Here is a 14,539-nt window from a genome sequence, read left to right as displayed (position 1 = left end):
CAGAAATACTTTGTTGAGTAGCAGTCAGTCACATGAAGTCAACTTAAATTATCATGTTCCACATCCTAGAGCAAGATGGAAAAGATAGTTATTGATAGTCATGGTAAAAGTTTTGACATTTTAAAGACTTGGGTATATTAGCATTCATGCTTGGATAGGAGCCAGTAGTTTTAACACTGGACACCCATTGTTCCCAGATATGTACATACCATTCTACTTCAAGAAATTGTGAAATATGCTTCCCGGGAGGCATACTACCAATATGGACGACCATATCAATCCATGTCTGTGAGCTGAGTGTAAGTTTGCAGGTACTACAGGTACTTGTTTGATTTTACAGGTACTTGTTTGAGAATATGCACAGTATAAGAAAAGCTGTAATATTCTTATTTAAATTCTCCATCATGGCAAGGCCACCGCCAGATAGTCTGGAATAGTTTGGATATGATTTGACCTTCTCAGGATGCACAAGCTTTTCACAGATAATACCTCTTACAGTATTGGCTTGCAAATACATTTATGTATTTTGTTTAAACAAGAAAATAACTGAAATAAAATCGAAGAATGATAATGGTTAAAGACAGAAAATCGAGGGCAGGTCTTGCCTTCAGTATAGTAGAAGTGGAATTTAGACATTACACCTTGAGGACAAATAAAGTTTTTCTTGAATTGAATTGAGGTCAAAGGTCAGAGGGGCACTGTAGGGGGCGCTCCTAATAAAAAAAGTGTGTCATTACTATCACAGGGAATGACGGCGATCGTCGTTGTAGCGTCCGTTAGAATAAATTTATTTGTATTTGTTCAATTCAAATAAATAAAAGCCTTCTCGAACAAGTAATGCCCCACTCTGCGTTACAGTAGCGACGTTGAAGACTATGTATTGAACGCACGCGCCTGGAAGCGAAGCCGGAAGTGCGCGCAGATTACTCTCTCGTTTCCGGGCGACACTTTCTGGTTTGGCCCGCGTCGGTTTCCTGTAGTCGGTTAAACCTGACAGCCACTGTCGTCCTGGACCCGGGAGCACCGAGGATTATAGTCATGTCGGCAGCCGCTGCTGGGACCAGCAAGGCGGTCCACGGCGACGTGGCCGCGAAGAAGAAGAAGGGCCCCGGGGCGCTGGCCACGGCCTACCTGGTCATCTACAACGTTGTTATGACAGCGGGGTAGGTCGCGTGCGCCCGCGTGCTAACGCTGCTCCGGTGGGCGCGTGCTAATGTGGAGACGGGACTAGCAACGGGAGCGAGATGCTAACCTCTGGGGGGTAGCGGTGTTTATTTCGGTGTTTACTCCGTTAATGCGGGGATTGTTCAGTAAACACGTTAACGTCCCGCCGGTGCAGGTTAGCAGCAGCCACCAGGTGCGTGTTTGAGACTAACCGGAGTAGGGCTGACGGGTTATTCTGTGTAAACCAGGACGTAAAGGGTTTAACCTGACATGTTTATAAACGACAATAACTGTGATTTTTTTTTATTTAGAAAAAAAATGTAAATATTGGAACATATTCCTATTTTAAACCAAATATTATTATTATTACTAGTCGTTAATAAAACAAATATTCTGTTAGAAAGAATGAAGGAACCCGTATGGTGTAATATTACAATATTTTTTTAAATTTTAGTATAAGATAGGAAATGGTTTTTATTGCTATAGTCTGATAATCAATGAATACAATAATGAAGAAATAGTCATACAAATGTGCAGCTCCAGTGATGAAACATTTGAGCCGGGCTTTTTTGAAAGTGACTAAAGTTCCCTCCCTGTAAATAAAAAAAAAAAAAGCCTGACTAGAAAGTATTTTATGATAAAACATGATTAGATTGTTTTTTTTTACATCCACAAAGAATTGGTTTGTCCTTGTTTTTTTTTTTCTATGAGAAACTAATCTGTTATTCAGAATGCACAGAATTGTGAGAAGTGAGTGTTTGCATTGTCAAAAGTCATTTATCGATGAAACTGTACTGCATTTGGATTTGTATTAGAGCAGGTTTGAAAGAATGGAGAACAATCTGGGTGTTTTATTGCAGTGCCTTTTAGACTGTTGCACAACTGAATGCCGGTTGTTTCCTCGCCGTACCGGTCAGTTCACATTGTGTGTGTCACGACAGATGAACTATACTATGCTAGCTTTGTCTTATGTGCCTTTTTTTCTTTTTCTTTTTTGTTTAAATGCAGCATCTGCTTTCAGATCAGTTTCTGCCAAGTTGCCCCCCACCCCCCAAATGATGGAACTGAATTAATGATTTAATGATTGGTGATGTCTTTGCTGTGCAGGTGGCTGGTGATTGCTGTGGGTCTGGTCAGAGCCTACCTGGCCAGAGGAAGCTACCACGGATTGTACTACTCCATAGAGAAACCCCTTAAGTTCTTCCAGACAGGGGCCATCCTGGAGGTGAGTCCTGACAAAATCAGACGTCACATGGCACAGCTTCAAAGTTTTGGACGTGCACAGTATCTGGTTTAGATGTGACACAATTTTTTTTTAATAGCAATAATAAAGCATCAATAAGGCCTCTAGCAGCCATTTAAATTGATTTAACTTTAACTTGATCTTTATGGATCCATCTATACACTTATCCGGGCAGGACATTCCACAGGCCTGTTATCTGGGTAGTGTTTGGTATGTCCCCTCAAGCATGTCAACATGGAAAAAACAGCACCCCTGACATTGTGTTATAGTCCCATGACACAAAAAATGTATGTTAAAGTCACATTTTTGCCAGTTTCCAAAGAGACAAGAGGATAAAAGTTAGAGATATTTTTTCAGGAGTAGTAAAATGGAAATGTCTAGTTCCTCCTACTGTTTAGAGTGTTTTTGCACACACAAACACACACACACACACACACACACACATGCAGAGTGCATAGGCAATAAGTGCCGTGAAGCATTACGTGATCCTGTCCAGACACAAAGCAAACAAATAAAAGCACCAGTTTAGGAACATCTTTAGAATATTAAGGGAAAATGAATAATCACATTTAAGTTAATCGTGCATTATGCACTGTAATTACATTCTAGCATTATTAAACATCTGTCTGATGTCCCATTGTGGACGCGCGTTAAGTTCCTGTGTGTTATCTCTTCACAGATAGTGCACTGTGCTGTAGGTGAGTCTCTGCCGCCTCCACCCTCACCTCCACTGAGCCGTCTGTGTGCAAAGGTCGCCTCAGAGAGAGAACCACACTCCATCATCTAAAAATAAGCACACGATGGGTTTGATGCAATGCATTTGAATACGTCTCCATACAAGTCGTAGTAAAGAAACCTATGGGAGTCACAGGTCTGAATGAACACCTGAGCTGTGGAACTAAATATTACACCTCGAGATGAGAATCAGAGCAAATCAAGGCTGTCGTGTCTGATTTTGGACGTGATGTCATAATAATGCAAAGTATGAAATCCAGAAACATCCTCACATTTGGGAACAAATATTTAACATACTTTTACTCCTTTATTTGTGAATGGAAACATTAGAGGGCCCTAGATGTGACCCTCCTGCCCCCATCACATCTGCCTCTGTGTCTCAGGTGTAAATATAAGCAAATCTTGGTTTTCAAACGCTTTAGACATCGAACAAATCGGAATTCGACCAAAAAATTCGGAATTTGTTTGTCTTAGAAGTGGAACAAAATTTGTAAGTCGGACGCAAAACATATCTTTATTATCTTTATTGTTCTTATGCTTTAACTATGATGTGCTTTTTATTGTAGTTTACTGTATTCAATAATTTTTCACTTAATTCTGTCCAAAAGACAATGGTAACTCGTACCTTAGGCCAACCTGATTACGTCCATGTTTTTTTTTTTTTCTTTCTTTCTGTTACGATACCAGACTTGCTCATCCGGAATCTGCGTGGTGAATGATAAGCGGAACGAAATAAGTTTTTCTCTTCTTTATTGAACCGGAGCCCGCTACGCTCACCTGAACACACAATTGAACACAGGCACATCACGCATGTCACACTCAACAGAACAAGAGCATTACTATACAGTATATTTACATGCAACCACTTCTGGGTACAACAAGAAGTCCCAAAATAAGAGTCACAGGATCGTACTTAACACTTTCTCGTGTTTGCTTCTTTCTTTTACATTTCTTTGATATGTTTCCTTACTAGACAATTTGATATATAAATGACATTATGTAATAACACATAGTATGTGGATACAGCGGCAGAAAATGAATGGATATTATGTTGAAAAAATTTCGTTTTCTAGAGTCTTGGAACGGATTAAGACCATTTACATTATTTGTAGTGGGAAAAATGTATTTGGAACAAATCGCTATTCGAACAGCCTTCAGGAACGAACTGTGGTCAGAAACCGAGGTTTTACCTGTACGCCCAGACAAACGGAAGCCCGTCGCACCTGAAGTGTTTACCGAGGAGGGGGCGGAGTCGCTGTTTGCTCTCACAGTGCTAATGTGTTTGGAGAGAGAAAGACCCCACCCCCACCTTCTGCCCCCCCCCCCCCCATAGCAGCTTCTCCGCTGGTTCACAGTCCATTCCCTTCATTATCAAGGATTAATGGGAGCTGGCTTCGGCCTCCTGCAGCTGCCGTCCACTTGGCAAACACACACACACACACACACACACACTCACACAGCACCAGGTTCTGGTCTGCCATCTAGTCGAGTCATTGTTCATTTTTACGGCCTCAAAGTATTTCAGGGTTTTTCCTAAAGTAAAACGGCAACAAGGATACAAATATCAACAACTGAAATAAAATAAATAAGCATTCAGTTCTCGACTAAAATGATCACCTCGATAGAAATCGATCATTTTCATGGCATATTTTTCATTTGGAGTTTCACATCACGACCGGTGAACGTCTACAGAAATCAACACGCGTTCCTTCACATTCCTCTATACATGTGTGTGTCTTTTGTTCCGTGTCTCAGGAATCGTCCCGTCCTCTGTGGTCCTGACCGGGTTCCAGGTCATGTCCCGGGTCTTCCTCACCTGGGCCGTCACACACAGCGTCAGGGAGGTGAGAGTTTTCGACCGGCCCCAACCGGCCCTGCTTTAAACAGGCCGGTTAAATGGATCTGAATGAACATGGATTGGTGTAAAGTAAAAAGTGACCGGCTGACGTTCCGTTTGCCCCGTTGATAGATGGCAGAGAAGTAAACCAGTGAGTAAAGTCAGACGGTCTTGCTTGTAGGGTTGCAGGAATTAATGTGTTGAACTTCGGTGTGGTGAATAACGTCTGTCTGTACTGGTTTCCTGCGTGCGCCTGTTCTGAGACGCTGCACTGACATTTCCCATCAGCCCCTTTCTCTTTGCGGACGCTGGATTTAAACTGTTCTGTTCTCTTCTTAACCTCGTATTTGCATCTGTTTCACCATAATATCCGAGGATCGTGAGCGCCTGCCTGCGGTGTGATCTGACCCAAACAGCATGGAAAGCCTGCTCGCCCGTCCCCGTTCCCATCCGTCGTCCTCCCATAATGCTTTGCGTTCGTTCCCCGCAGGTGCAGAGCGACGACAGCGTGCTGCTGTTTGTCACGGCCTGGACGATCACAGAGATCATCCGCTACTCCTTCTACACCTTCAGTTTGCTCAATCACCTGCCGTACCTGATCAAATGGGCCAGGTAGGCGTCAGCCTGATGGGGAGAGTGTTTCCTGCTCTGCGGGTGGATTTATTTGTGTGGTTTTAATGTTATTTTTCTGTTTATTTTACCTATTAAAGTAACTTCAGTGGCCATTTAAAACGACAGATTTTGACAAAAACATTCTTCTTTCCTCAATTTCTTTCTTTCCTAACTCAAACGTGTTTGCTGCCACTGGTCTAATCTTCCTCCCTGCTGCAGGTACACCTTCTTCATCGTGCTGTATCCCATGGGCGTTACCGGGGAGCTGCTGACCATCTACGCAGCGTTGCCGTACGTGCAGAAGACGGGCCTGTATTCCGTCACTCTGCCCAACAAGTACAACTTCTCCTTCGACTACTACTCCTTCCTCATCCTCGTCATGATCTCCTACATTCCCCGTAAGTAGAGCGGAGTTTGTGTTCTTGTTTTTGCGTAACACAGATGTCATTTCATTTGAGTATGAGGTAAGACCTGATGGCTCCTTCATCCTGACCGGCTCCTTCCTTGTCATATATTTATAATTCCACTTTATAGGCAGGATGTTGACTTAAGGTGTGCCACAAAGAATATGGATAAGAGGGTTAAAACTTCCTTTAGGGTCTTCTTGAACATAATGGAACACACCCCATTAATCCAGGGAGTGGATAATCTATGGATAAAGTAATTGAAAGCACAATTCCGTTGGTTAAAGGTAGATGTGTGCTGGTTGTCATTTAGCTGTTAGCATGTGTTCAGCAGTCAAGAGTAGATTTCAGAGCAGAACGTTTGTACGTGTCACGCTGATGTTGCTCTGCCCTCCCCTCAGTCTTCCCCCAGCTTTACTTCCACATGATCCGACAGAGGAAGAAGGTCCTGGGCCACGTGAACGACTACAGCAAAGTGGAATGAGCCGTGTAGCGTTCAGACGGAGGAGAACCAGAACCACGTCTGCTCAAAGCGGAGCAAAAAGCCACCAACCGAACCGTCCCGGCAGAAGATCAGTCATCCAGCTACTTTAAGTTTCCCAACACGAACAAACTGTTGTATCTTTTTTGTTTTCTTGGTGGTGGTGGTGTTTTTATTTACGAACAAACATCAGTTATTTTATTCAGAGAGCTTGCAGCTGTAGAAAAACATTTCCACGCGGGCGAGCTGCCGCCCGAGCAGCGAGCAGAACGTTAAAGCGATCGACGTGCTGGTACAACGGAACGTCACTGTAGAAAAAAAAACCCCTCATAGATGCGTCGCCTCCTCACGGCTCCTCCTTTAGGTTTTGTTTTCCTGCGAAGTGAAGAGCGGCGCCGGAAACACGAGGCTTTCTGTAGGTTTACAGAAAGGTTTATACAAACTGTTCCCCAGGTCCGATTTCCGTTTGTTTGTTCCTTTCCAGGAAGAATCTTTATTACATTCCGAATTTAGTTCAATAAACCGTTTTCATTCTGTGCTTGCATGGTTTTCTCTGTTCTTTTCCTGAACAAGCTGCTGTGTGTTTGATTTGAGACTTTTTGTTCCCCAACAGTTCCTGAAGTTCCCCAGCTTTCCTTATGATTATTGGTTTTCTCACCATCCAGTGTTTGTGTTTTACTCCTCAAAGATCCAGTGTGTAGGATTAAGTTTATCAGCATACATAGAAAATAATCGTTATATATTTTTACTTCATCACGCTTCACCGCCGTGTGTCTACAGCAGCCCTGAATGGTCAAATCAAACTGATGTAGGGGAGGATGAGGAGATGTTCAGTTGTTTGCTGAAATACATTCTGGGCTGGATACAGCTGACCTTTAATAACCCCACAGCAGCTTGTAGGTTCTTCACCGCGCATCCATTGACTCCTCATATGAGGATCACGTTAAAAAAAAAAGTTTGTAGAAAAATAAAATGAGGCTTTGTGAAAAATCTCTTTTAAAACATGCTGATTTACTTCCAGAGACCAGCGCGGCTTTTAGTCAGGTTAAAAACTACAAAGAAACACAAGGAATTTATTGTAATTTATTGTTCTAAACAAAAGAAGCACTTACAACCCAAAGAGAAGTCACGACTGTGTTTTCTGATTAAATTAACTTTAATATGGAACACGAGGAAACCAGAATTGTGGCCTAATCACATGTAGAATTGTTCACTTTATGGATGACAAAGTGATGTTATAACGTAAGGGATGGGAATTAATGTATCACTATAGCAACTGAATATTTCATGCACATTCCATAATAGCATTGTTTTGGACAGCAGCAGACCTGTGAGTATTTATCCAGTGATCTTTTTACTCTGCGATTCACAGCGTGTTTTAATTTGATCTTGCAACTTTAAAAAAAATGCAGAAAAGTGTCCAGTTTGTTTTTGTTCTGTTGGGTGAGTTGTTCTAATCTCATCCTTCTGCCTCCAGGTCACTTTCAGGCTGTCAGTAGATAAAAGCCCTTCGGCATGGCTCTGCTTGTCGTCGCTCCTGCTCTGAACAAATTCCACTGTTAATGTTCTGCTCACTGTCTTCGTCATATTCCTGTCTTACACTCCTTTATTCTGTGGCGAAGTGAGCAGATGTTACTTCAGATCTTGTCTTTGTACGCCTTGAAGGAGCAGAAGTGCTGCTTGATGTAAAAGTGCATGAAAGATGAAATGTGGATTCTGGAATGATCTGCATTGCATCCAAAAGTTAAAAGAACAAACAAAAGCATGGCTTGTGTTAGTCCAGAAAAGGTTCTCTGAATAAAGTTTTGATACGGATGTTTTGCGTGGGGCCAACCAACTTTGTACAGTTCCAAATAATGAGTATATATTTACAATAAATCTGTAATACAGGAGTAGTCACATTTTTATTGTATATACCGGTACTTAATTTTTGTATGTCACATTTGAGACAGTGGTGATACCGGTAAGATTTTGGTTATCCAAGGGGAGGCTTCACAAAACAAACTCCAAATGGATCTTGCTAGTTTTTCGGCACACGCTTTCACACATTAACAGAAATGGATAAGGAATAGTGTGAAAGTTGAGCTAGAAAATAAGTAACGCTTTGCTGCATTTTTTCACAATTTACTTTTGCATTTCCATAAAGTTTGGGGAATTTGAAGAAACCAAAGTAATAGACAAATTCTACCGAATCCTATGTTTCTCCACCGTAAACCTCACCGTTCGGTTTTAGCTTTTGTTCTTGTTTTATCGGATTATTTGCTGCTCACTTCCTGCTTTTGTTTTCTTCCCACCTTTTCCCAATTATCTTAGCCCGTCCTGCTATATTTAGCTTGTGTGTTTTCACTTCTTACACTGACTTTTCTTCTTTCTACGTTGTGTCAAAGCATCCTGTCATACAGTAATCCCTCGTTACTCTCAGTTAATGCGTTCCAGGACCACTTGTGAAAAACGAAATTCCACAATATAGCAGCAAACTTTTTTATTATTTGTGGTAATTTAAACATTTATGAACCCAGGAGGGTCTTTTCAGTCAAGCCCAGTAAACACTGAATGGTTTTTTACCCAGTGTTACACAGAAAAATAAGAACAGCCGGTATGTTCTTTACACGATCCTTGGCGTGTGAGGTGCATGAACGCCAGCACCTCACGTATGTAGCTGTACGTGTTGAAGTAACCACCAGAGGTGTTTCACCATCGTGACTCACTCCACTGCAGCACAGGATCCATCTCCCCCTTGTTCTGCTGCTTCCTTTATTTAATCACACGTATTAACTGCGTCGTGAGCGTCTGATGTTATTCCTGACATCTCTAACTGGTTCATGTCGCTGTAATGATGCTCGCGCCGCCAACACGCGTTTGTCGTGATAAAGACGACAATGGATTGCTAAAAAAAAAAGAAAAAAAAGGGTAGTTTTCAGCAGAACGGCACAATGCTTTCCAGGCGACGTTTGTCCGAGGACTGCAGATGGGACTTGTCACTGATTGGCTGTTGCAGACAAGAGAGATGAAAGTCACCTGTAGCTTCCTACGACTTGGTGGTCGTTTCCATTGTAATTGTTTGCTTTTAAAAATGATGCACCTGGAGTTACTTTATTAAAAATACATTTTGTCTGAGGTGTGAACATTCCAGTTGCGACAGTTTAAAGATGACAGTCGGCTGAGCTTTAAAGCTGAAAAATCGAAATCCCCACTTGTTTCCACGGGTCAAAGGTCAACAGTTTCCAACCCTCTATCTGTTTAACACAAGTCCAAGGCTTTGAGTACAACATGCTGGTAATTAATTTTGATGGATTTACCATGCTCTTTTTTTATTCACATCAGAGGAGTTATTGAAATAGTCCATTAAAGGAGTAATCCACAGCTCATCTGAGCTAAGTGAGGATGTGTAATGAGATTAGATGTGTGCACGTGTCAGCGTGTGTTTGTGTGTGTGTGTGTGTGTTCATGCATGTCCGCATCTTGTGCTTGATGATTGCTGCTCAACAATTTGGTCGGTCACTCAGACGATGGCAGCAGAGACCTGCGTCCAATCAGCAGGGACCACGGCCGCGAGTCTCCTCCGGCGTTACATTGGCCGTAGAAGTTCGAGCGGACGTTTTCCCCACAGACAAACCCTCAGCACGTGTGATTTCAATTCATGAGGAACATCAGATCAAAAATTGATCTAAACTGGGTGTGTGTGCAGTTATGATTTTCAATCAGAATGACCTCAAGTCTCCTTTAAACCAGTATTTGCCCATGCATCTGGTCTGCAGGATAACTGTGAAAGATATTAGAAATAACTAATACCAAACTATTGTCAAAGATTTCACATCGATCTTTTGCTTTCAGAAGCACTGACTCCCATTTAACCCAGTAAAAGAGAAATAAAACACTAGGGAGACTTCTAGGCGGTCCCAGTTTGACCACAGGAAGAGGAGGAAGAAGAATTCAGGGAATGGAACCTTTTAAAATAACAATCCTGTAATTCATGTTCACTGATTTTCCTCACATTTGGTGACAAAGACATTGGAGAATAAAGAATACGATCCAGACTCTTCTTGGAAAATGCCTTAAGACAATTTCTAGTGTGTTTGTACTTTTGGCCATGTCTTTTTTTTTTTCTTATTGTAAAAATGTGAAATGCACTTGTATTTATAAATTAATGTCAGCAATAATTTCATGAAATTACATCAAGCGTTTGTGAGAATAATTGTAGAAGTCATGAGACGAGCAGAGAAAATAGTTTGCACAACTTGAATTAAGATAAATTTGGATCAAATTTATTTCTGAGTTCCCCTCTAATTTGAAGAGGACGGTTGTGAATGGAGGCTGCTGTTCTCTCGCTTAACAGAGTTTCACCCTTGATGAATCTTAAAGGGAGGATTCTCTTGGGGGGGGGGGGGGTGAAAGCAATTCCTCTGGAGGTGAGTTGGTCCCTGCAAACACACGAGACTCAGCATCACATGCCTCCAATTTAAATTCATTAACACACAATGCAAATGAAACCATAGCTGAAGCTGTTTAGCCACGACTCTTCTGACCCGCTGCCCTCCAGAACAAATGCACAAGTCACACAGGATGCAATTTATTTTAAGTATTAAATATTTTGTACGTGATTTGAGTCCAAAGAAGAACAAAAAAAAAACGTAAAAGAGCCAAATGGTTTTAAACTGAGACTCTGATCGTTGAATCGATGCATTTTCCTGACTTTAAATCACCATCTTAAAAAGCCCGTTAACCACACCCACCCCTGAGTGACACGCCCATATGTTATATAACCCCGCCCCCTATGACTTCAAACAAAACCAAGACAATGTGAGCATCAGCAGGACCTCCTCGCCTCATGTGATGCCATTCTGTTCATGCTTTTGTATGAATTTTGATTATTATTAGTCAGTTTATATGATTCTTATTATTTTTAATTTTTTTTTAAAATTCGTATTATTTTGTTATGGGTAGAGAAAATTCATCCAACTGTTTGAATAAATTCTGAACCGGCCTGCTCCATCCATCCTGTGACTCATCCAAAGACTGAACCGACCTTAATGCTGCTGCAGCTTTTTTCACGAATAAAACAAAAATTCAGGGTGAAAGCGTGACGTCATGACGTCGTCAGGATTTTTAATCCGTTTGATGACGCCACAACAATCCTAGAAGATGGAATCCAAACAGTGAGGAAAGAGAAAAATCCCAACCAGGATGATGATGGAAAACTCGTGGAAGAGAGAGTGTGTGTGTGTGTGTGTGTGGGGGGGGGGGTTGATTGAGGGGGTGGGTCCATCCGTGGAGGTGTGTGTTTATGGGTGGGGGGGGGGGGTAGACGGGTGGGCGTGTGAGGGCCGTTCGGCTGTGAGGACCGGTCCGCCCGTTCATCCAGAGCGCCTAAAGAAACGCGCCTTGAGATCGATCCGCGCCTCGTCCAATGGCAGCGCGTCACGCCGTGACTCACCGCGTCCCGTTTCCAATGGACGCGCGGCGGAGAGGCGGGCCGGGGGGAGCACACTTGGTTGAATGGCCGCTGAGGCAGCGATCAGCGGGACATATGTTATGATGCGGCGCTCCAAACGCACAGCGATCGGATTGCGTAAAGCTGCGGGAGCGCTCGTCGGCACCGGATTGACCCTCAAGTCGGACGCTTGCCGTTAACTCCGCGGGAGGGGGGGGGGGGTGGGATCCACGCGCGGAGAACCAGGAGTCCCTCTGAGATGAGGAGGGGGGGGTTGGAGCTGTGATCTGTGATGGACAGCTGTTGGATATCGATAAGGCGCGGAGGTTTGAGATAAATTAACCCCACGGCGACGGAGGCTCCAAAAAAAAACCCCCACCGATGGGTTATTTTTTGTAGCGATCAGAGGAGGAGGAGGAGGAGGAGGAGCGGATGAGTTCTCCCCCCCCCCCCCCTTTCCAATCAGGGCAAGTGTTCAAGGATAGCGATGATGCTGTTTGGGTAAACGTGGATGACCCGCCGCGGTGCGTACTCAACACAGGTGCGCGGAGACCGGACGGGACCGAATAAAAAGCCCCCATCATGGGATCCACGCGCTCATTGCGCACACCTGCGTCCTTCCGACGCAAAGCCTTTATAAGAATACAGGAAACGCGTCCGCAGATCTGACGCGTTGTGATTGATGGCGTTGCAGCGATGATCTCTGAGGACAGTCCGAGGTGTGTAACGGCTTTATTTAATTTACAGCGCGCTGTGCCGCGCACCCTCCCCACGGATGTCAGTTAATTGGGCCCAATGATGTAAAGCCAAGTCCACCTTCCTCCCGTGGTGAAACTGGCTCCCCTGTGACTTTTTTGCGCATGTTCAATTGTTTTTTTTTTTTTTTTAAATTCCCAGTTCTATTCACTCCATGCTAATGTTTTGGATAATCCAATTTTAGAATGGATTTTTTTTTTTTTTTAGGAGCGGGAGTTTAGAGGGAGTAGCGATGAGAAATTCAATATGAGGCAGGAATTTAATGTTCCTCGTCTGTGGGACTAAAATATTTTTCCTGACATTAAATTTCAACAGAAGGAAATCCTTCCCCTCAGGGTTTGTTTAGGTGCGTTTCTGTTGTTGCCTCCTGCTCTTCAAACCATGTCCAGATCAAACAGTGTCAGCCCACCCGGTGTCGTTGCGCCCGGTATGAGGGGAGGGACCGAGCTCAGATCAGCCTGGGGCGAGTCTGAGTCCGTGGCTAACGGGTGCCCATATTCTACCAGATCCCCACGCAAGAAGCTCACCGGGACCGGCAGTCGGTGGAAGGAAGAGGATGATCTGGAACACCGGCAGCCCGGGCGAGCCTCCACCACCGTCAGCAGGGTCAGCTTCAGGTCCAGGTCGGCTTGGCAGGACCATGGCGAGGAGGGCCGAGACAACAAACCCCGAGGGTCCCCGAAACGTCCAGAAGGCGAGGTGAGACCCAAGTCTGTGCAGCTGGGTCTGGAGGAGCAGAGAGCCAAGCCGAAGAGCGACGAGGAGGAGGAGATCATGCCCGAAGTGAAGCTGTCTCTGGTGGCCTGCTGCAGCAGCGTCATGCACATTTTCAAATCCAAGAAATTCCAGTCGGAAAAGTTGGAGCGGCTGTACCAGCGCTACTTTTTCCGTCTCAACCAGAGTAGTTTGACTATGCTCATGGCTGTGCTGGTGCTGGTCTTCTCGGTCATGCTGGGCTTCCACTGCTCCGGTGGGACGGCGCGTCCGAGCCTGACGTACGTGGTGGTGTTCTCCGGGGCCATCTTCCTCACGCTCGTCCTGATGGCGTTCTGCAACAAGAACGGCTTCCACCAGGACCAAATGTGGATGGTGTGCTACGGGGTGATCCTGGTGGTGCTGGTGATCCAGGCGATCGGGGTGCTGCTCGTGAAGCCCAGGAGCGCCTCGGAGGGGGTCTGGTGGACGGTGTTCTTCATCCATGTCATCTACACGCTGCTGCCCGTCCGGATGCGCGCCGCGGTCATCACTGGGATTATTCTCTCCGCCATCCACGTGGTTGTTTCTTCGGTGCAGAACGGCGTGGACAACTTTCTGTGGAAGCAGGTAGGTGCGGGAGTAAAAAGTTTTGATTGACAGTGAAATGTAGTTGTGTGGACGGGGAGCGGGGATTCCGATGCCGTGCGCAGTTACGCACGTCCGGACGCGCGATTTTGTTCCATTGTGCGTCCTTCTTCAGAACTTTACTCCTCGGTACCGAACGGGATAAAGTTCACCTGCTCTGCCTCAGCAGGACCGGCCAGTGTGGTGCTGTGGCTGGGAGAAGTTCCCCGCAAGCAGGGGGTGGGGTGGGGGGTGGTAGACTGTCCACCGCCACCTGGAGGGGACCCCTGAGGAAAACCCCTAATCATAGTTTTAACAGAGTTTCTCACATGTAGGTTTTCAATCCTAGTCTTGTGGTGTTAATTTGTACTTCAATATTTAAAGTTATCTCCTGAAGTTCTTCTGTTTGCGTATTGATCATTAAAAACTGGAAATAAAAGAGAACACACAAGCAAACAGCAGTTTTAGTGGTTAACTTGTTCAGATTGACTGTTTTTTTATGTTTTGGCATCATTTTAAAGATAAATAAAATCGACTGAACTCAAACAACTTTTTT

At 44.2% G+C, this 14,539-nt stretch overlaps 2 protein-coding genes across 3 annotated transcripts in view; both read left to right on the top strand.

Moving 5' to 3' along the window:
• The first annotated feature begins 928 nt into the window (after positions 1–928).
• Positions 929–7,013, top strand: hacd2 (3-hydroxyacyl-CoA dehydratase 2). The gene is made up of 7 exons (XM_068328478.1): positions 929–1,163; positions 2,272–2,389; positions 3,087–3,105; positions 4,898–4,986; positions 5,470–5,591; positions 5,811–5,989; positions 6,397–7,013. The coding sequence occupies exons 1-7, from the start codon at positions 1,039–1,041 to the stop codon at positions 6,477–6,479; spliced, it is 735 nt and encodes a 244-aa protein (XP_068184579.1). The 5' UTR covers positions 929–1,038; the 3' UTR covers positions 6,480–7,013.
• A 5,144-nt stretch (positions 7,014–12,157) lies between these two features.
• The window catches only part of adcy5 (adenylate cyclase 5), a 48,644-nt gene continuing 46,262 nt past the window's right edge, over positions 12,158–14,539 (top strand). The window contains exons 1-2 of one of the 2 annotated variants that reach the window (XM_068328477.1): positions 12,158–12,626; positions 13,170–13,986. In XM_068328477.1, the coding sequence (XP_068184578.1) occupies positions 12,604–12,626; positions 13,170–13,986 (840 nt within the window). In that variant the 5' untranslated portion in view covers positions 12,158–12,603. Of the gene's footprint in view, positions 13,987–14,539 lie in introns of both variants that reach the window. The other variant, XM_068328476.1, reaches the window with a different exon arrangement.

The sequence above is a fragment of the Antennarius striatus genome, chromosome 12 (assembly GCF_040054535.1).
Source record: "Antennarius striatus isolate MH-2024 chromosome 12, ASM4005453v1, whole genome shotgun sequence".
In the NCBI taxonomy this organism is placed as follows: Eukaryota; Metazoa; Chordata; class Actinopteri; order Lophiiformes; family Antennariidae; genus Antennarius; species Antennarius striatus.
Note: the sequence above shows the minus strand (reverse complement) of the source record. Positions and strands in the feature narration are given on the sequence as shown.

What these genes read in the sequence shown, in the direction of transcription:
- hacd2 (XM_068328478.1), top strand. Translation starts at nt 1,039, where the DNA reads ATGTCGGCAGCCGCTGCTGGGACCAGCAAGGCGGTCCACGGCGACGTG. An exon ending in TCACACACAGCGTCAGGGAG is followed by an intron (nt 4,987 to 5,469) that starts GTGAGAGTTTTC and finishes CGTTCCCCGCAG; the next exon opens with GTGCAGAGCGACGACAGCGT. An exon ending in CATGATCTCCTACATTCCCC is followed by an intron (nt 5,990 to 6,396) that starts GTAAGTAGAGCG and finishes CCCTCCCCTCAG; the next exon opens with TCTTCCCCCAGCTTTACTTC.